The sequence below is a fragment of the Erpetoichthys calabaricus genome, chromosome 1, assembly GCF_900747795.2.
Source record: "Erpetoichthys calabaricus chromosome 1, fErpCal1.3, whole genome shotgun sequence".
Lineage (NCBI taxonomy): Eukaryota > Metazoa > Chordata > Cladistia > Polypteriformes > Polypteridae > Erpetoichthys > Erpetoichthys calabaricus.
This window is the reverse complement of record NC_041394.2, coordinates 230,809,213-230,831,573: the sequence shown is the minus strand read 5'-3', so window position 1 is coordinate 230,831,573 and position 22,361 is coordinate 230,809,213. Positions and strand designations below refer to the sequence as shown.

The following is a 22,361-nucleotide window of genomic DNA, read 5'->3' as shown; positions in this document are numbered from 1 at the left end:
AAGATGTTCTCCTGAGCACCTTGTACTCTGAGTATTTGGTGACTAAAAACTTTCATTTCAGCAATGCTTGTAAGCCCTGGCTATGAACTGACAAAAATATATTGTGTAAGGGCTCAACAAAATCAGTTTCTATATGATTCAAACTGTTTTCTTGGTTAACTTCCTCAAAGTAAATGAGACAGGGTGAAGAAGTCACAAGGTCGCAGGGGGTACGTGACATTTGTCTTTGGCTAATATTGGAGACTGTAAGAAAATGCTTAGTTAGAGATATAAGAAAAAGCTTAGCTTTTATATATTGTTTTAAGGAACTAACCGTTGTTGTTGTTTTGCAGTACTTGTGTAATTAAAATCACAAGACAAAGCGCTATAAAAACTTTGGGATACCCTGGACGGGGGGCAGATGAAGGGCGGTGTCCTAGGACTGCGCTTCTCTGTCATTTTACCTTTGCCTGGTGTGTTTGAATAAAAGATTTTTTACTAACTTTAATTATATCTCTCTGTCTTCAGTCACAAGAAACGACACCATAGAAAAAGTGTCCACATCCCTTTCTACAGATAGCCCCAGCTATGACTGAGGTGCCAAGTGTGATTTTCATGTACCCATAATAAGAGGATAGAGCACTGCAGTTCACATTTATTATTATTACAAAGAAAATGCCTCTCATTACAAAAACACATAAGGGAAATATTTGCCATTTGAGACAGAAAGATCAAAAAGTTACTTTTACCAAGCACTTACACTTAAATATCATTGTACAAAGCAAAAATACATATGTCTCATCACATTTAAGAAGGGAAAGAATTAAATGAACAAAAGAGAAATTTCAAAAGCAAAGTGATAAAAATTTTAAAATCATAAAAAGAGTCAATACTTTTGAAACACTTGTTTATTTCAGTTTTTGCTTTTTACATTAATATCTCTTTTATCAATTCATACATTTTCTTAGTCATTTTTATCCAGTTTAAGAGCTCTAGTGGTCTTCTGCAGGAGTAGCTCATGCAAGAGCATTTTGGGAGCAAACTGAAATCCATGTAGTGAACCACACATACAAAAGTAGAATGGGCAAACAGAAGGTGCCCTGGGGTCAGGTATTCAACTTAGAGTTCAATGCAATAAGGAGGCAGTGCCACATTCTACACTAATCTACTTACTGTATGTCAACATTTAATTATTTCTTTTTCATTTTGTCCAGAATAATCCTTCATAACATCGATATTGACACTCTGTATACAAGTTAGGAAAAGGCATCCCAACGTGTGTTTTGTTACATTTGCAATCATTTGCATGTCATGTACTAGAGTTTTGATAGATTCTGGTATTGGACTAAATTGCTCAAATGTCCCAGCTCGTAGAAATGTTGAAAGCAGCTTACATTTCAGTACTGAGATGAAATCAACTCCTAAAAAAACATTTCAGACTGAAACTTTAAGGATATAAAAATAAATATTGAGAAAAAACAGTTTCAGTAAAAAGCGCTGTGCCACATAATTCACTAATATTTATTAATTATTATATTACATACATTACCCAATTAAGAGTTGCTAAGGACCAGTAGCCTATCCATGCAACTTGTCTGAGATTGGGTCCCCTCTCCACGGCAAGCCAAAGTAGTGCAGAAATACCAGCAGATGTATCAGGTTGTTTTCAAATGTGAAATCTAAGACATCCATTAATGTTTTCAAATCTTACAAAAATCAATTTCAATTTGAAATAAATAACAGCATAGCAATTATTGTTGATTTCCCAAATGAGAAAATGTTCTTCAAAAATAAATTTTAATTTGTCTCCTCAGTCAGTGTTTATTGTACTTTGAAGGAAAATCATGTACAATAAATATATAAATATTTGTTCAGGTGAGATTTGGAATCCAAGAAGTTATTCTATCTGAAAAATACAACAAAAAAGATCATAAAAACATCCATAACTAAGCAACTGTTGCATGTCAACTCCATATCCAATCTTAAATGAGAATAATGTCTTCCAGATCTCATACATAATGAAACTAACCATTCATTTTTACTTGATGATTTATCCAATGTACAGTACTTAATAAGTACAATAAAAATTTAATTAATGCCGCTGTGGGTGATCATACTGCAGAGCATACAGTGTAGAAGATATCTCAGAATTCCTTTCTCCTGCAGCATCTTCAAACATAAGTCTGGATTCTAAACTCAAACTGAATGCAGTGGCAAATCTCAGTAAATGTAGCCATCTGTTTAAACTTCTGTCTGTGGATGCTCACTTTTTTCCATCAAAAAAGACATAGTTCGCATTCACTACAGTATTAAAAGCAAGCATCTATGGACAATGTCAAAATCCACCCAGCTCATATCTGCTGCTAATATACAATATTGACACTTCCTATGGGAAAGCTTAAAGAGAATCATTCCTGTTTTAGACTATTAGCATGAAACACAGAACATTGAAAGAGACTTATTTTTTGTAATTTACTATACAATTGTGGGATGCACACCCACAAAGTTAAAGAGAAACACAGAAAAGTAATCAAAAAAGAAAAACTGTGAGTCAGTTTATTAAACATAAATTAGCTCTGAGCAACCTATGTACCTTTCAGATTGCACAAAGGCTAATCTATCTGTGTTCAACTCTAGCCAGGATTATTTCACAATAATATCCTCTCTCTTTAATGGCCATCACATCTTACTATAAAATGTCAACTATGGAAAAAACACAATGCTTAAACACTTCTGGGGTAAAGCTGCAAAAAAATGAGCAGACCAGGAAATGACAAATGGGAAAGTTTTAAATAAGGTTTAAAAACCTCATGGAAGAAGTGGAAGGTGAAGGCACCAACAGAATCTAGAATGATTTTGCAAACAAGGGCTAAAATGAATATTTTGCTAAATTATTACTCGGGCAAATATTAGAACTACTAATCAATAAATCACAAATTTTTATTACTTGCACTGAGAATTCTACACTTATTATGAAAGCATGTGTGTTGCCCATAATAACTAAAGTTAAAACAGTATTAAAAACACAGACTAGACATGTTCATCATGGACTCTGTCTGGTCAGTTTACTTTGTAGCCACTTGCTATGCAGGTTAGTGTGGCAGTATGGATGTAACATGATATTGCTTACATATTTGGATCAGTTGTCCTTTCAATGTTTAGCTCTAAACTGTTAAAAAAATTTGGTCCCCTTGTCTTTCTTTATTTGTATCCATAACACAACAGACTGTATTTAAGTAATCACATCTGATTTAACTACAAACTCAATATAATCTTCTTAAACATCTACACTGATATTCTTGTTTGTTTTCCATTTTACTAATTTGATCTTTTTCTGAAATGATTCCTTTTGTACCCATTTAAATTATTGTGAGGTGCTTTGAGCAAGGGAATGGTGCTACAAAATAAAATACATTATTATTATTATGATTACATTGTAAATCACTAAAGTATTTCTGAACTTAAACCTAAACTTGACCAGTATGAGTGAGGGAGGATATGCAAGTGACTCCTAGTGATAAGTAATGAACTGGCGACACGACCAGGACTGTTTCCTGTTTTATGCCATGTACTCCAGAATTCAGAGCTCTATGAAAATCAGAGTCAGTTTTAATGTGTGGACATTTCTTGAGGCTGGAGAGCTGTTTACACATGCATGTAATTTGCCTTTTGCATGGTTTACTTTATAGTCAATGCAATCAATACACAGGCATATTTCTGAAAAACGTGCTTGCAGAGGTTGCTGTTTACAAAATGTAATTACTTCACAAATTTAACTGCTGTTTACAGACTTCTCTCTTCTTTATTCATTTTTCAGCTCCTTTGAAAAAAGTGAGAACTGGCCTTAAATCTAAGTGTTGTGATAGCATCATCATTCATTGAATTTTTTTTTTTTTGGGGTTGGGGGGGGGGATATTGTGCTATAGCTGTGATTTAGTGGAATTGAGGTTCTCTCTGCGTGCAAGTCATCGATAGAAGGACAAGATATTTGAAAAGTAAATGGGAACAGGGTTAAAAACTATCAGTCCCTCATGTTTACAATATATACAGTGTGAATTATCAACAGCAAAAGTATCTGTCAAAAAACTATTTATTTAGAAACTGGATTTTCTTTTGTTCAAAAAAGATGGTTTCTTTGACAATGCTTTAATTAAGAGAACTTAGATAAGCAAGCATTAAAAAAGCTACCCCCTTCCATTTCTTTTTTGCTTAATCAGATTGAGGGAAAATAATTTTTACCTAAGTTGATGTTAGAAGTGTTTATAGCCTTATTCACATAAGAAAGGGAAATGAATGGAAAACTGTGTTTATCACCTCTAATCGGCATTGATCGGGTGTGAATTTATACTGGCGCTGTTAGTTAGAGTCAGATCAGAATCGAGGGAGAGTGTGAACGTGACTGAGAGAATAAAACTGAAAAAAAAGCTAACTTTTAGAAATACCATACATTTACAGCTGATCTGACGCTGTTTGTTTTCAAATAATACTGCATTAGTGCGACAATGTTTTCTGATTGGTACTATTCAGGCCATAAAATGATTTCTTCAAAATGTCACATATATTTGTCTCTTTCTTTTTGCCCGGTGCTGCATTGACATCATGCACCAGAAGGCGTGAGCTTATTCAGTGCGAGCAGGAGCACGCAGGTGGCCGGTTGCTGTGTGCTGTAACACACTTGACCCGGCGGCGATCAGCGCACATGTATTGGACAAGGCATGCACAGGGGCCACTGAGAAAAGAAGAGTGTTCGTGGCTTACCTTGAAGAGGATTTTCATAGTTGCTTCTTACAAGAAAAGGCGATGGATAAAGCAAAAGAGGATGCAACATCGACAAGTTTCTGTTCCAAGACCGCTGCTTCCCCAGCACCTTCAGTGTAATAGTAACCACAGCACAGAGAGAAGTGTGTGCATTACAACAGGTACACATGTCGAAAATGTAGAATCCTTGGGTGTGTGGGAACTGTTAACATTTGAATCTGATGATTGCATATAGCGCGGAACTGACCTCTCTGTATTATTCTTTCCTCTGCATGTCCTGGAGTACAAAAGAAACAGCACCGTGCACCAAAATGTGGAGACTGTATGGGCAAGATCGAAAAAAAAAAACGTGGCCACTGATTACAAGCGCAAGAAGGCATGCAAATGAATATGAATAATGTTGCATCAGTGCCACAATGTTTTCCGAAATGTACTATACATGTCATAAAATGAGTTATTCCAAATATCATATATACCTATGTTTCTGTTTTTTGTCAGTGCGGCTTTGACATCATGGACCATAAGGTGCATACAAATTCAGCGTGAGCAGGAACACTCAATAAAACTGAATAAAAAAAATTTCAAGTGACGGTGAGATATGAAGCAGGCAGATTCACCAGCATTTGTGTGTCAGCTTTTATCCCTCCAGATCAGAGAATTTCCAGGTCCATCGTCTCAAAACACCACTCACATCTACAGTTATTCCCAGTTTTAGATAAAAAGTAACCACGTCAGATCTGGGGCGGGGGGTGGGTGTTGTATCGTGATTGTGACGGAGAGAATAAAAGTGAAAAAAAAAAGCTAACTTTTACAAGTGCTATAAATTTACACCGGCTGTTACAGACACAAATCAAATGTATGTTTTTATTGTATAATATTAACAATAAGTGTAGCTCATTACTCAAAACGGTAAATTTGCAGGGGAGATGGTTTCAAATTCACGACCTCTGGATTATAAGTTGGTAGATCCAACCGCTGCACCACAGAAGTTGTCGTATTGTACTTGCACCTTTTGTGAAAGTGTTTATTTGATATTTGGCCATCAGCCTTCACACATTATACAGTTCATGTCTACATTTTGTCATTTATTACTAAAACATGAAAAATGTTTCTGTTTTAATGATGTGTTTACATAGATTGTTGTAGACACAAAACACACATCAAATTATTTCCCTTTACAATTCTGGGTAGCTCACTCCCAGATAATCAATCAAGGCAGGAACTGGGAGAACTTCTTGCCCGTTCTGAGGCGGTGGGGGGATGGTATAGCAGGCTGCTTGCTACTTGGGCTTATCAACACATTTACAAGACAAAAGAGGCTGACGGAGAGGTGCGAACGGATTTAAGGTGGGCCGGATTTATGAGTTTTTTTGTTGGCTCTGGTATTTCTAGTGTTAAAAAGGTAATTCATGATAAACTAACTCATCTCTGTAGACAGGGGCCCCATTTGCCCACACAATGTTGTCCAAGGCAGAGACAGGGACAGATAGCAACAGAATGTAATTTTAATCTAATGAACATTTCTCAAACACCTTAAAAATCAAGCAATTTAAGAAACAACATTGGTTACCTTAAATTTGTTCAATGGAACCTAGCTTCATTTTATTTGCAATTTGCTCTCTTGTTTCAACATGCTTCTTCAAGTTTTGCACTTCAAGTGGAAGGGCACAGTTCCAGGCACACAAAAGAAATTTTCTTTCTACTAAAAAAGTGAAAAATAATGAATTTAACAGATTATATAATAGGTATACTTGGATGACACAACTCTATGCATCTGTACACATAGCTAAGCTTTTCCAGAATACTTAATAAGGATAAGTAATAAATATTATTTCTAGGAATATATTTGTTCAATTCATTTGTTCATTTTTCAGAACCCAGTACTTCTAATGTACAATCACAAGGTACTAGAGCAGTCAGTGGAAATCATAGTGAAAAGCAGGAGCCCCAGTCTGGTTTGGATGATAGCCATAACACTTGGTTTTTGTCTTGAATTTCAATTGGTATTCACAACACAAATTTCATTATATTGCTGGAAGAATTCTTTTAGATCAAATTTTTGCATTAGGTCCTCATGTAACATTTTAGCCTATAAGCTAATGTGGTTCCTTTGTCCTCCAATACTAAAACAAGGTTTGCTGGTTCAGGCATGCAACTTGCTGTTTTCCAAAGCAAGTGTTCTACTCCTGCTATGTTCTTTTTGCAGCACAGTCATGAGAAGTGTGTATGTTCTCTCTTACTACTGCACTGGTATGTTTAATTGGAAAATCCATTGATTTGTATTCAAAACAATTTACAATATGTACCCTTATATGATTTTAATTGCTTTCTACATATTGCCTGGAGGACAAGAATGTTGTTTAATATAGTGTATAATTTCCATTCCATTACCTTGCATATAACACTTTGCACACCATAAGTAGAGAAAAGCCAAGCAAAATGACACCTTTTATTGGCTAACTAAAAAGATTACAATATGCAAGCTTTCGAGGCAACTTGCCTGAAGAAGGGCCCTGAGTTGCCTCGAAAGCTTGTATATTGTAAGCTTTTTAGTTAGCCAATAAAAGGTGTCATTTTGCTTGGCTTTTCTCTACATTCATAATGGCTAACACGGTACAACACCCTAGTACTACACACCATCAGTATAAATTAAGTAAGTGTACAATCCTAATGCAAATTCCAGATGAACTCTGTCGATGACCTCACTCCACATGAATCATTCTCTTCATTCCATTAATCATTAAGTATTTTTATTGAACAAGTAGCTTTCTTGTTTTCTACTGACTACACTTCTATTGTTCTACATGTACAAAAGTAGGATGTAAACCTTAACACAACATTCTCAAACTGGGTTGATTCTGTTTAGGTTTCTGAGGGGCTGTAGACTACCTCGGCAGTACTGAAGATGTTGGTCTGTCATTAACAGAATGCTTGTTTCCAATTCATGTGGCTTGGAATCAGATCTAGAACTTACTGTCATTGGACACTTGCATTAACTATGTATTTGTATAGTGCAATTGTTAGAACAATCAAATATTTTCATTTTTAAATGGCAAACAAAAATGTTTTTGCAGTAACATTGGGAACCCCATAGTATAAAAAAATAAAAATGAGTGCAATTAATTTAGCTTTAGCTGGGAACAACTTGTGGCAGGCTTAATAATATGGCTTTTTACTTTTAAAAGTAATAACTTAGGAATGTTTCTATATGAAGGTTTTTATGTTTGGTGAAAACTTCCTTCAATAATCAAGAACACAGTGCATAACCAATTCAGAATTTGATCACGATTCATACATGATCAGTATCAATCTCAACAAATATCTGATTATGTACTTCTTACAGACTGAAAAATCTACTGCACAGATTTACAAGTATTAGTGATCTTCTTCTAGCTGTTATTAGATCAGTGGAGGGTTTGAATCATCATTTGGCATTGCACTTAATAAACTGTTAAAAAAAAAAGAAAAGAAAATGTAATATGAGTAAATAAGTTTAGTATCATTTGAGGCTTACCCTGTTCATGTGTACGATGACAATGATTACCTAGTATGACCACAAAATTTTTCGGGCCACATCGCTCTGAAAAATAAATAAATAAATAAAATGGTAAGGATTTATAAAAATGAAAATATGTAGATACTGTTCATGCTTTTTCCACATAATATATAATATAGGGTGAGCTATAGCTTCAACAGATTGTATGTTTACTATATTTAATCTACAAAGAACACATGGTTGTTGAAGAAATGCATATTCTTACAAAAATTGCTCAGTGCATTTACTACGATATGTTTTGTGGCACAACAAAATTAAACAAGTAAGTATATAAATACTTATGTCAGTGTACATTAGTTGCTAGTGTTATTCAAAAGAAAAACAAATTGACATTATGATTATATTCCAGTAATAGATGAGATCATTCAAAGAAATATATGGCATGCAAGGTCACATAGAAAATAATTCTGCAAAAATAAGTTAATGTTTCCTTGTTGTGTCAACAAAACAAATACTTTGTAAGTTACTGTACTTGCAAAAATACTACTATTAAAGTGTAAATCTTGAAATGAATAAAAATGCACAGATAAACTTAGACAATGAAAGATGTAGGTTTCAAATAAACCCATCTTCAGTATGTTTGTCTCTATTGCCTTAAATCTCAAGCATTTCTGTCTAATACAGAATAATACGGGCTATAAATGTAGTAAATAAACATAAAATAACTTTATTTTACAGCTCCTGACTGAGTCAAGTAAAAGTTCTGTGTGAAGAAGAAATCTTGCATTCACTAAACATTCTCTGTTATTAGGTTAATTTACAATTCAACAAGGCACTAGGCAGCGAAGATATACCATATACACAAGATAGTGTCTCAGGACGTTACACATATAACATTTTCATAAAAGCTGCAATTGGGAGGACATTATATATACTGGAAAATAAATAGGAAAGCCAAAAAACAAGGTTGGGGGGGGGGGGGGGGTAGTAAAGTACTTCTTTGACAACAAACTGTTCAGCATGTACTGTTGCTCATTTTAGTGCTAAAAATAAACATTTTCCTCCTGTATGTACAACTAGTTCCTGGAACGTTTTCCTGCGGCAAACAATCTGCACTCTAACACTGTTAAGAAGTCAACAGAGTTCACATAAATCTATATAATGAGCAGGGAATCCTACAGACAATGCTATGGACTCTTCTTGGATTAATGTTAAAACACACACACACACATATATATATATATATATATATATATATATATATATATATATATATATATATATATATATATATGTATATATAAATATATATATTTATATAAATATATATATTTATAAATATATAAATAAATAAAATCCATGGTTTGTCTGTATGTCTGTCCACTTTTCACGAGAGAACTACTTAACAGATTTAGATCATGTTTTTTTTATAATTTGCTTGATCATTCTAGTTGATTTTGCGACTTCTCTCATTGTGCTAAGTATCATAGTTCACTTGCAGTACCAAGAGACGTCTACTGATTTTTAAAGTTTGTCCTGTTTCACTACTACATGGGCACAGCCGTGGTGTACAGCTAGTTTTAAATAAAAGTTACAGCAAAAGGCAGAAAAGACTTCCTGGTTGTTTAATTCAGGTTAGCTGCTGTCAAGAACCACATGACAATACACATGGCAAAACCATATGTGATCCCATAGGGAAAAAAATGGGCTATACTTTTATATTCAAATCATATGGAAAAAAAAGAGAGAGGATGACAACTTATTTAAAGGAAAGAGGTGCAGTTTTCTGTAAAGAACTGCACCGAAGTAGTCAATCAAGATGTACGGTCAGTAATTCCAACACAAAAATGTATTGTGCCAGTCGATAGAGTCCAAAAAGGGTCTGCTAAACTGCAGCACAGACAAATTCTATCTTCTTTTTTTAGTTATGATGTTAACTAGACCAGGAGATGCTTGTGCATTTGAGAAACTGAGAGTCAATGACTAAAACTAAGAGAGAGGAACGGCTAAAAACCAAAGAGCTAAACTGTAAGTGAAGTCAAAACAAAAATTTCCAGGAGCCATTAACTATAAGTCATGCTGTCACCAAACCTACATCCTAAAATCATAAACAAAAAAGTCTAAAGATGGAGTGCTATGAGCTATTACCCAAGAGACATAAAATACTAAGAGCACAAAGACTGAAGTAGTTTGTGAGATGAATCCATAATCTAGGACACTGCATTGAATGTCACGAGCTACAAAATGACAGAGTTGCAATTAAATATTAAAAGTGTTTATACTGGTTCCTATGTAAATTATGAATACACAGCACATAAAACGGCCTTAAGGTTAAAGCCTTCCAAAGACCCTCAAACAGAGCAACAAGAAAAATGTATTTAAAATAAGGAAAAGTTGTCCCAATTTGTACCATCCCAATTTGTATCAAAATGGATCTGTAATTATTTATACAGCATCTACCATAACACTTGAAGAGTCATAAAAAAATCAGAGGTCAAAATTTAAACATGTATTTGCCTGTGTATTTGGTAGAATGGTGCAATGTTAGACACTATTCCCTTAGATTCTATATATTATTTTCAAGAAAATGTTCAGGATATATTTTGCCACATAATATGTTTTCTGTATAGCATACCATCGCTAAGCCTGCTATTTTCAATTAATTTAGTCAAGCTGATGTATACTATGAATTATGAAAACATTAAAATATAAACTAATACTAGCCACTTTGGTTTAAAACACTTCTAATACAAAACTGAATTAAGTTGGCACTTTAAATTATCTATCTATCTATCTATCTATCTAAATATAAAGATGATTTTTTGAGAAAAAAGCTAGTATAAATACAAGATGCACAGTAACATGATGTATAATATAGAAGAGAAAATAAAATCTCATTGAGGAGTGTCTGTAAGCACATTCTTCTGCCAAAATCCAAACACAAATGAAACTAGCTTAAATACAGTGTAGCTGATAGAAAAACTGGTACTCATGAGAAACTATTTGCCAGCATGATAACATGAGTTAATCTTACCCATCTGTGAAACTGTGATGGAGATGACTGAAGTCCAAAAGCCAGAAATGACTTTGATATGCTGGCGAGTAGCTAAATCTATCAATATTATATGTCCTCTTTCTGTCCCAATCCAAAGAGTAACGTTTTGCTGAAGAAGTAGTGATGTAACTCTGGAAACTTGGTCATCAGCAACCAGAAAAGGTTTTGGGGTTCTTTTTGACTCATCTCTAAGTAGTATAACAGCATATATTCAACATTAGAAAAAAAGACATTGCTTGACATAGAAATGAATAATACAAAGCAAGAGAATGCACATAGAAGCTGAAAATCTGTTTTTTTTTTTAATTTGTATAATGTGTATACAGTACAACTATACAAATCATTAACAGATGTAATGAAAGGTAAAAAGGTATAGTTTCTGGAGATGTATTCTGATGATGCAATTGTCATTCTTTCACTTTAAAACACATCTGCATGTGTCTTCCTTACTTAAGTTCTCCTCAACTTAATTTTTATTAAGCTCTCTCAGGGGCCCCAGATTTTTCATGTGGTACCGGTTATTCTAAATGATAGTATAATTACATAATGAGGTATGGAAATCTTGATATTGTTGCCTTATTTATGCGTGGATATGCTGAAGCAGTAATATATAAATTGGCACATGCTAGCAAATTGATTAAGAAATGGTCATAGGAAACAATCTTCAGCATTTCTTAGGAGCATGCCTGCTAGTATATTTTATTAGTTTAAATGAATTAATAATATTAATATAATCAAGATAACTGTGACAGATAATCTTTAGAACAACTCTAATTTAGTAATATGTAAGCATACAATTAAAGAAATATATATTTTTTTATTTTTCATTATGTTGCAATTTTGGTGGCAATTATATACAGTAAAGTATTCATCCATCTATTCCTCCATCTAGGGTTATCTGCAACATATACAGTATATTTTTATCAAACTTTTTCTTACAACTTTATATGTATTTTTTATATTTACACTTACATAGATTATATAAATTAGTCTGAAGCAGTAGCATGTTTAAAACTGTTAAATCCTCTTCATTTTTGCTTTTGATCAGTTTTACTTAAGATAAAGATCCTATAATACTAAAAATAAAATGGTCAACCAAAAAGTCTAACCAGACTTCCTCAACTAAGGTTTATTGCCTGTCATCCTATAATAATAATAATAATAATGCATTTTATTATTGACTATATAATTGTCAAAAGTTCCATTTCACTCTTAGAAAGTATTTCAATGGCAAAGCACATTAATATTAAATTGTCACTCTTACTTTATTATACCAGAACAGTTGATAAGTCCAGACATTTTTTCTGTTTTCTTGTCCCATATTTCCACAATGTGACTTCCTTGTTTGCTTAAGTAGATGTATTTATCAATCACCATTGTGGTTATATTTGCTTCACTAAAAGATCTATTCTGAAGCCTGAGGATTAAAACAAAGTGCCAATAGATTATATACTAATCCAGGGCTACTGACAAGACACACATTCTTAATAAAAGTAATGTCATCCCATAAAGGACATTACTTCATTCCCTCATTCATTCGCAAGCAATTAAAATTCACCAATCCTGCAAGAAGGGGAATGTATACACACATGATGAAGTAAGCTGGCAGAGAATTTAGACTGTTAAAAATCTGAGATTCTACAACAGGAAATGCTATTGTAATAAGACTATAGATGTGTTCATAAAAAGAAACAATATATTTATAGAACCTCAGAGTACAGTCCCTGATCCTCTGGAATAAGAGGAAAGGGTGCCCCACTAATGGCTGCCCCTGTAGCTGCTCTGGTTACATCACACTAGGCGGAGACACTGTGGTTGATCTAGTATTCACTTGGGGGATTATATTTCTCAAATGGCTTGGGAACGCCTGTAAATTCTCTATGAAAAGCTCAAATCTGTAGCTGGGGACAGGAAAATCTGGGCTGACCTGCTTGGCCTGCTGCCCCAGTGACCCTCACCTGGGAAAGCAGTTTCAGAAAATGAGATGACATGACCTGAGATTAGACTATGTTTTTTAAACTGGCTTTTTCCATTACAGGGTTAGCTATCCTCATTGCATCAGCCCTAGGCAGGAAGTACGTAATAGTTGTGATCGTTAGGGACAATGCATATTTGAAATATTATTTACACATGTGTTGTTCAAAACAATCTATGTCATTTGTTGTTTTATGTAGCCAATTTACATGAACTGGGTGTGTTATTTTCTATCTAACAAAAGCATTGTATGAAGTCAACAATGGTGTTGTTTTCCAATAAGAGCAAGTGTAGCAAATATTTTTAGGTTGTCAAGAGAGATTGTTTTCACTGGGTGGTGAACAGGTTTTAAGCAAGGTATTGAATTGTGCAGATATTGTAACTGGCTAAGATTAGCCCCTGTGATCTAAAACATGTTATTTACAAGTATTTATGGCGCATCTACTAAATAACAAATGCTACTGTGTATGTGTGTATACCCTGTCACTCTTGAGCAATCTGACTGGTCATTTTAGCTTGGTTAGATCAGCATTATTAGAGATGACACGATATTCACAAGAATATGAATGATGTTGTCACAGCAGGGCCCATTTACTATTGGCAGTAGTCAAAGACCAGACAGGAGGTGAGCAAAGAGCCTTGAAATGACAGTGTCTGAAAAGCAGGCCTCACGGGAATGAGACAAGGATATTGAGGAAAGGTGTTGGAGGAACACTGATGGTACAGTGCAGAAGACTAACTGTCTTCAATGGGTACCAAAGCTAGTAGTATATATTTGTTGCACAGTCAATATGGATACTGAAAATGACAAAAACAATATTTATTCTAGCTTAGTCAATATGTACCAGTCCCCTTTATATACCATAATAAAAAGATGTACAGCATTTTTTTATTGTGGCAGGGTGTCTCTTAAGAATGACTGAGGACCTAGCTGGTCCTCAATACTGACAAAAGAAAAAAATGAAGCTACCCATGGGGTGAATTTTTATTGAATAATGAAGATGACTACTGTATGCTGTGAGATACAGTATCATACACTATTGGATTAGTTATGGGTCAGTTCAATCGATTCTTCATGAACTATTAAACATGAGTAAGGTGAGTGCACACTAGATGTCCAGAATGTTGACTCCACTGAAATTAAACATTATTAAACTCAATATTCCAAGGAGAATCTCAAGATAATGGATTCAGATAGGGTGAAATTTAAGATTCATTTCATAACTGGGAATAAAACTTAGATACGTCACTATAACCTAGAGTCTAAACAACAATTGAAACAAGTGAAGCATACTAAATCTTCACTGCCAATGAAATTGAAGATCAATAACAATATACCTTTAACTAAACTTACTGCTATTACAAGGTTAAGACACACCTGTAAGGCCCAGTTCCTCCTTGCTTTCGAGTGTTGTCGCTTAGTATCTCCTGGTGTCATTAATAACCATTAGGATTTTGCACCATTGTATGAATTACTGACTTTCCTCAGTAGAACAAACTATGTCCATGTAAATTGTATTAAATTCTCACCAAGAACCTTAAAACATGAATTACTGTATATCATATAGACAGATCATTTATAACTCCTGTCACTACTCTTCAGTCTGTCCACTGGCCTATATTACCTTAAAATTAACACCAATATTTTAAGTTTTATTACTTACTGGTAATTTGGTTTTGTATCAATAGTTTTCCAGATTTCAAAGTCTTTAGTAAGTGAAACAATCTTTGATCCACAGCCAGCCCAGATGGTATTTTTATCTTGAGAATAAGCAAATTCACTCAGACACACCACTGGTGTGTTGACATTTCCTATATGAAAAATCTTTTGTGGTCTTCCTTCAATGCACTGTTGAAACAATCAGTTAAAATTTCACATTGAACTTTCAAAGTTAATATAGAGAGTAAACACAAAAAGCCAGCAACATAGTGCTATCCCAAAGCTGAGAATCTAACTAGAGATATTGGGTCTACACCAGATACTACATTATTGTAATAAATAAATAAAGATGGAAACACAATTGCAAAAGGATTTTTATAAGCTTTTCCATTAAGTAAGATTGTGGTGTTTCATTAAGTAAGATTGTGGTGTTTTGAAACAGCCATTTAAGCAGGTCTGCCTCTGTTAATCTAATTTAGATTAAAGACCCAATATTCAGTGTTGCTAGTATACTGCATATTGCACTTTTCTTATCTTCTGTGCACACAACAAAACATTTATTTAACCATTCTAGAAAAGTAAAATCTAATTTAAGTGCACAATCACTGCTTCAATAACTGAAAAACATTTCACAAAAGCCAGCTGCCCGAGAACAGCATGAGCAGGGCAGAGTGGTCCCTGGTTTTACTTTAAAACAATTTAGAGAGAGCAGTAGTAATACTTCTGTAACTAGCCGACGCCCGCCGTAGCATACGGCGGTGTAAGAATAGGAACGGAAAATGGTGAGAAAGGAATTCAGAAATCAAGAAGAAATAAATATTTATTGAAAGACGCAGTTGTGCATAGGTGTTTTGCTGGAGAAGACAGATAATGAGTCGAAAGATCTAACCCTAGAAAAAGCCACGTACAACTGACAGTGGCTGAAGACTGATATCAGGTCTGTGCTCTGGTCTTTGGGTATCTGACAGTGCATGTAGAACTTCCGGCCAAGCAGGATTACATGTGAAAGTGATAAATAAATCAGGCTTTCCGAATTTAAATACTATGGCCATGGCGTCCTGATAGTTTTGTTGCATGTATCTTGGACTTCCTGGAAATATGACGGTAATATGATCATTTTGCCTACATGTACGTTGTTATTTTCAGCATTTGCTTGCAGTGCGTCTGATAGTCCTTTGTATTGTTCCACACGCAGATCTTGTTGATGTAATCTGAGATAGCTGAGATGCGCGCCCTCTGTTTTAACATATGCATGTACAATCTTCTCTGACAAAAATCGCTGCAACATCGGTGTGACATGTCGGGGCATTGTATCGTCGTAAATCCTGCCTAGGGTTTTCCTTGAAAACCATTTGTACTGATGCTGTTGGATTGGACTGAGCAATTTCATGCATGTGTTTGTATGATTTAGCGAAGGGGTTGATGGTTCTGAGCATGGAATCTAGCTGGAGAAGTAAATTGTCGCTGCATGCAGAGTTTGCTTTATTTTGTAAGCATACTTCAGTAGCTTGTGCTGTGTCAAAAACAAACAACTGTCCAAATCCTGGAGAGGTAGAAGTGTTAGCGCATAGTGGAGAGATTTCGTGATAAATTTGCCCGTGTATTTTAAAACAGTATGGTCCGTGGCCAGGAGGTTGAGTTATCTGTGCACCCATGGAAGCAAACGCTAGAGAAGAGCTGTAGTCTTGAATGTGTTCACAATAATTTTTAGCTTCTGATGTTTGCTGTGTAAGAAGTTGTTGTAAAGACACAGGTGGCTCCTGCAAAGGTGGTAAAGCTACTTTACCATTGTGGCAGAACCTCGAGTACTTGTTGGATGTATTACGCTCAGCAGGCCAGTATAGTGCATGACATTGTTTGCACTGCTGGTCTGGAGTCCCAATGTCGTACTCTTGGACGGGAAGACAGAAATTAGGTGAAGTACCATCTGTGGTAACAGGAAGAGGATTGTGTGTGTCTGCTGAGACTGCTTTGGTTTGGAAAGTGCTTTACAGATGTCGCATTGCAAGAGTTGTGAATGAGTTTTGTGGTGTTTAGTCAGACAATCATGTGTAGTGAACTTCTTATTGCATTTCTGGCACTCTTATAGTTGTTGGGAAGAATGTCTTTTCTTGTGTTTAGCAAGTGAGGTTCGCGTTTGAAAAGTTTTTTTGCAGGAATTGCACTGGAAGAATGTGTTACTGAAGTGGGAGTCAGGTAATTTTCAGCGGAGTGAATTTTTGTGTGTTTGTGAAGATAGTTCTGCGTTGTGAAACGTTCTGTGCAAGTGTGACACTGAAACAATTTGTCGTTGCAGTGAATTTTCTTGTGTTTGGCAAGGCTGGATTTTGTTTTGAAAGGTTTACTACAAATGTCGCAGAGGAAGGTTGTACAGTAATCCCTCGCTATATTGCGCTTCGACTTTCGCGGCTTCACTCTATCGTGGATTTTATATGTAAGCATATTTAAATATATATCGCAGATTTTTTGCTGGTTCGCGGATTTCTGCGGACAATGGGTCTTTTAATTTCTGGTACATGCTTCCTCAGTTGGTTTGCCCAGTTGATTTCATACAAGGGACGCTACTGGCAGATGGCTGAGAAGCTACCCAACCAGAGCGCGTATTACCTATTAAATAAAACTCCTCAAATATATTGTGAGCACGGGGGCTATTCTGCTCCTCAAAAAACACTGAAAGATTACCTTCACATTGCTCTCTTCCTTGCTGGGCTTAAATGTGGCTGCTTTGTCAAGCAATATGCTTCCCGCATGGTGCTTCGCATACTTAAAAGATCAAACAGCACGTATTGACTTTTGATTGTTTGCTTTTCTCTCTCTCTCTTGCTCTGACATTCTCTGCTCCTGACGGAGGGGGTGTGAGCAGGGGGGCTGTTCGCACCCCTAGACGATACGGACGCTCGTCTAAAAATGCTGAAAGATTACTTTCACGTTGCTCCCTTTCTTGCAGCTGGTTTGTCAAGCGACATGCTTCCTGCACGGTGCTTCGCATACTTAAAAGCTTGAACGGCAGTTTGTGATGCTGCAGATGTTCTATCAGACGGTTGTGGCGAGCGCCCTCTTCTACGCGGTGGTGTGCTGGGGAGGCAGCATTAAGAAGAAAGACGCCTCACGCCTGGACAAACTGGTGAGGAAGGCAGGCTCTATTGTTGGCATGGAGCTAGACAGTTTGACATCTGTGGCAGAGCGACGGGCGCTCAGGAGGCTCCTATCAATTATTGAAAATCCACTGCATCCACTAAACAGTGTCATCTCCAGACAGAGGAGCAGCTTCAGCGACAGACTGCTGTCACTATCCTGCTCCACTGACAGACTGAGGAGATCATTCCTCCCCCAAACTATGCGACTTTTCAATTCCACCCGGGGTGGGTAAACGTTAACATTATATAAAGTTATTGTTTGTTTTTATCTGCATTATTATCAATCTTTAATTTAATATTGTTTTCTGTATCAGTAAGGTGCTGCTGGAGTATGTGAATTTCCCCTTGGGATTAATAAAGTATCTATCTATTGATTTTTAACTGTTTGTTTTTCTCTGTCTCTCTCACTCTCTCTGACATTCTCTGCTCCTGACGGAGGGGGTGTGAGCAAGGGGGCTGTTCGCACCACTAGACAATACGGACGCTCCTCTAAAAAAATGCTGAAAGACTACCTTTAAATTGCTCCCCTTCTTGAAGCTGCTTTGTCCGGCGGTGCTTCGCATACTTAAAAGCCCAAACAGCCCTATTGATTTCTGATTGCTTTTATCTCTCTCTCTCTCTGACATTCTCTGCTCCTGATGCGCACTCCTTTGAAGAGGAAGATATGTTTGCATTCTTTTAATTGTGAGACGGAACTGTCATCTCTGTCTTGTCATGGAGCACAGTTTAAACTTTTGAAAAAGAGACAAATGTTTGTTTGCAGTGTTATAATAAAGTTCCTGTCTCTCTACAACCTCCTGTGTTTCTGTGCAAATCTGTGACCCAAGCATGACAATAAAAAAATAACCATATAAACATATGGTTTCTACTTCGTGGATTTTCACCTTTCGCGGGGGGTTCTGGAACGCAACCCCCGCGATCGAGGAGGGATTACTGTACAAGTAGACGAAACTGTAGTGTTTTGTGGAAGAGAAGAATGACTGAGGACTGATGTGTTGGTGTTATCAGACATTATATGCTGCTGTGAAGACATGATCGGAATCGGTAGGAGGGCTTCATAGTGGCCATTGTCCAGTTGTCCTGAGTACAGAAGGTAAATGAAGAGAGTATTTCCAGAATTGTAAATGCAAGGCAGGATGTTGGGGTCATATTAGTAGTAAATGACAATGGTAGCATGGAGAATCTCTGAAAGAGCTTGAATTTCAGCTCCACCACCATAAGCTCCAGATGTTAGATAGATAGATAGATACTTTATTAATCCCAGGGGGAAATTCACATACTCCAGCAGCAAAAAATATTAAATTAAAGAGTAATAAAAAAATGCAGGTAAAAAACAGACAATAACTTGAATAATGTTCAACGTTTACCTCCTCTGGTGGAATTGAAGAGTCGCATAGTTTGGGGGAGGAATGATCTTCTCAGTCTGTCAGTGGAGCAGGACAGTGACAGCAGTCTGTCGCTGAAACTGTTCCTCTGTCTGGAGATGACACTGTTTAATGGATGTAGTGGATTCTCCATAATTGATAGGAGCCTGCTGAGTGCCCGTTGCTCTGCTACGGATGTCAAACCGTCCAGCTCTATGCCAACAATAGAGCCTGCCTTCCTCACCAGTTTGTCCAGGCGTGAGGCATCCTTCTTCTTAATGCTGCCTCCCCAGCACACCACTGCGTAGAAGAGGGCACTCGCCACAACCATCTGATAGAACATCTGCAGCATCTTACTGCAGATGTTGAAGGATGGCAGTCTTCTAAGGAAGTACAGGCGGCTCTGTCCTTTCTTGCACAGAGAATCAGTATTGGCAGTCCAGTCCAATTTATCGTCCAGCTGCACTCCCAGGTATTTATAGGTCTGCACCCTCTGCACACAGTCACCTCTGATGGTCATGGGGTCCATGAGGGGTCTGGGTCTCCTAAAATTCACCACTAGTTCCTTGGTTTTACTGGTGTTCAGTTGTAGGTGGTTTAAGTCGCACCATTTAACAAAGTCCTTGATGAGGTTTCTATACTCCTCCTCCCGCCAACTCCTGATGCAGCCCACGATAGCAGTGTCATCAGCAAACTTTTGCACGTGGCAGGACTCCGAGTTATATTGGAAGTCTGATGTATATAGGCTGAACAGGACCGGAGAAAGTACAGTCCCCTGCGGCGCTCCTGTGTTGCTGACCACAATGTCAGATCTGCAATTCCCAAGACGCACATACTGAGGTCTGTTTGTAAGATAGTCCACGATCCATGCCACCAGGTATGAATCTACTCCCATCTCTGTCAGTTTGTCCCTAAGGAGCAGAGGTTGGATGGTGTTGAAGGCACTAGAGAAGTCTAGAAACATAATTCTTACAGTGCCATTGCCTCTGTCCAAGTGGGAGAGGGATCGATGTAGCATATAGATGATGGCATCTTCCGCTCCCATCTTCTCCTGGTATGCGAACTGCAGAGGGTCGAGGGAGTGTTGGACCTGTGGCCTCAGGTGGTGAAGCAGCAGCCGCTCCATGGTCTTCATCACATGTGATGTTAGAGCGACAGGCCGGAAGTCATTCAGCTCACCAGGACGTGATACCTTTAGGACTGGGGTGATGCAAGATGTTTTCCAAAGCCTCGGGACTTTCCCCTGTTCCAGGCTCAGGTTGAAGATGCGCTGTAGAGGACCCCCCAGCTCTGATGCACAGACCTTCAGCAGTCGTGGCGATACTCCATCTGGACCTGCTGCTTTGCTGGCACGAAGTTTCCTCAGCTCTCTGCTCACTTGAGCTGCTGTAATTGTGGGTGGGGATGTCTCTCCTATGTTGGTATCAGCAGAAGGATGTGTACAGAGTGCAGTACTCAGAGGTGAGAGTGGGTTAGGGTGGTCAAACCTGTTAAAGAAGATGTTCATTTGGTTTGCTCTCTTCACGTCTCTCTCAATGGTGGTACCCCGCTTTGAGCTGCAGCCAGTGATGATCTTCATCCCATCCCACACTTCCTTCATGCTGTTGTTCTGCAACTTCTGCTCCAGCTTTCTCCTGTACTGCTCTTTCGCCGCCCTGAGCTGGACTTGGAGTTCCTTCTGCACGCGCTTGAGCTCATGCTGATCACCTTCTTTAAAGGCCCTTTTCTTTTGGTTCAAAAGGCCCTTGATGTCACTTGTAATCCATGGCTTGTTGTTAGCATAGCAGCGTACAGTTCTTACTGGAACTACAATGTTCATACAGAAGTTGATGTAGTCAGTAGTGCAGTCAACAACCTCCTCAATGTTCTCACTATGTGATCCCTGCAGGATATCCCAGTCTGTAGTTCCAAAACATCGTCTCAGAGCATTCTCAGCCTCCGGGGTCCACTTCCTGAATGATCTTGTGGTTGTAGGTAGGACTCTCACTTTTGGTTTGTAGTGAGGCTGAAGCAGAACCAGGTTATGATCTCCTTTCCCAAGCGCAGGCAGCGGGGTGGCACTGTATGCGTCTTTAACGTTTGCATACAGTAAATCAATAGTCTTATTTCCCCGGGTGTTGCAGTCCACATACTGGGAGAATGCAGGTAATGTTTTGTCCAGCGTCACATGGTTAAAGTCTCCAGCGATTAGCACAAGTGCCTCGGGGTGCTGCGTTTGTAACTTAGCAACAGCAGAATGGATGATGTCACTCGCTATCTCCACGTCTGCCCGAGGAGGAATATACACGATGACAACAATGACGTGTCCAAACTCTCTGGGCAAGTAATAGGGTCGCAGACTTACGGCCAACAGTTCGATATCCCTGCAGCAAGTGGAGATTTTGACTTTAACATGTCCAGAGTTACACCACCGTGTATTAACATAGAGAGCGAGTCCTCCTCCTTTGTGCTTCCCACAGGTACTTGCGTCTCTGTCCGCTCTAACTGTGCTAAACCCGGGTAGCTCCACATTAGCATCTGGGATGGTGTTAGTTAGCCACGTTTCGCAGAAACACAACAAACTGCATTCTCTGAAGGTTCTGACATTTTTCACCAGCGCAGCCAGTTCGTCGATCTTATTTGAGATTGAGTTCACATTCCCCAGAATAACAGAAGGCACCGAAGGCTTAAAACGCCACTTTCTCGCAAGCCGCTTCATTTTTAGCTTAGTGCCGGTTCTGCTGCCACGATACCGCCTTCTTACCTGTTGTCATGTATTGATAGTACTCCTGACTTGTTGTGATAACTCGATTTGCGTTGGAAAGAACAACAGGAAGAATGTCTCCAAATCTGTCCCAATGTGATGCAACGAAATCTACTGCCCTATGTCGTAGTGAGAGTGCATTGCCTTCGTCAACCTTTTGTGTCAAGAAATAACCCACTGATAGGAACAGGCAGT

The 22,361-nt window shown here is 37.5% G+C and overlaps 1 protein-coding gene across 3 annotated transcripts in view; it reads right to left on the bottom strand.

Annotated features, from left to right (window-relative positions):
• Positions 1–617: 617 nt before the first annotated feature.
• Positions 618–22,361, bottom strand: part of lrrk2 (leucine-rich repeat kinase 2) — a 305,946-nt gene continuing 284,202 nt past the window's right edge. The window contains exons 47-52 of one of the 3 annotated variants that reach the window (XM_051934956.1): positions 14,927–15,111; positions 12,553–12,705; positions 11,268–11,476; positions 8,252–8,317; positions 6,308–6,439; positions 618–1,881 (exon numbers count right to left, since the gene is read on the bottom strand). In XM_051934956.1, the coding sequence (XP_051790916.1) occupies positions 6,309–6,439; positions 8,252–8,317; positions 11,268–11,476; positions 12,553–12,705; positions 14,927–15,111 (744 nt within the window). In that variant the 3' untranslated portion in view covers positions 618–1,881; position 6,308. Of the gene's footprint in view, positions 1,886–6,307; positions 6,440–8,251; positions 8,318–11,267; positions 11,477–12,552; positions 12,706–14,926; positions 15,112–22,361 lie in introns of all 3 variants that reach the window. The other 2 variants (XM_028812383.2, XM_028812390.2) reach the window with 2 other exon arrangements.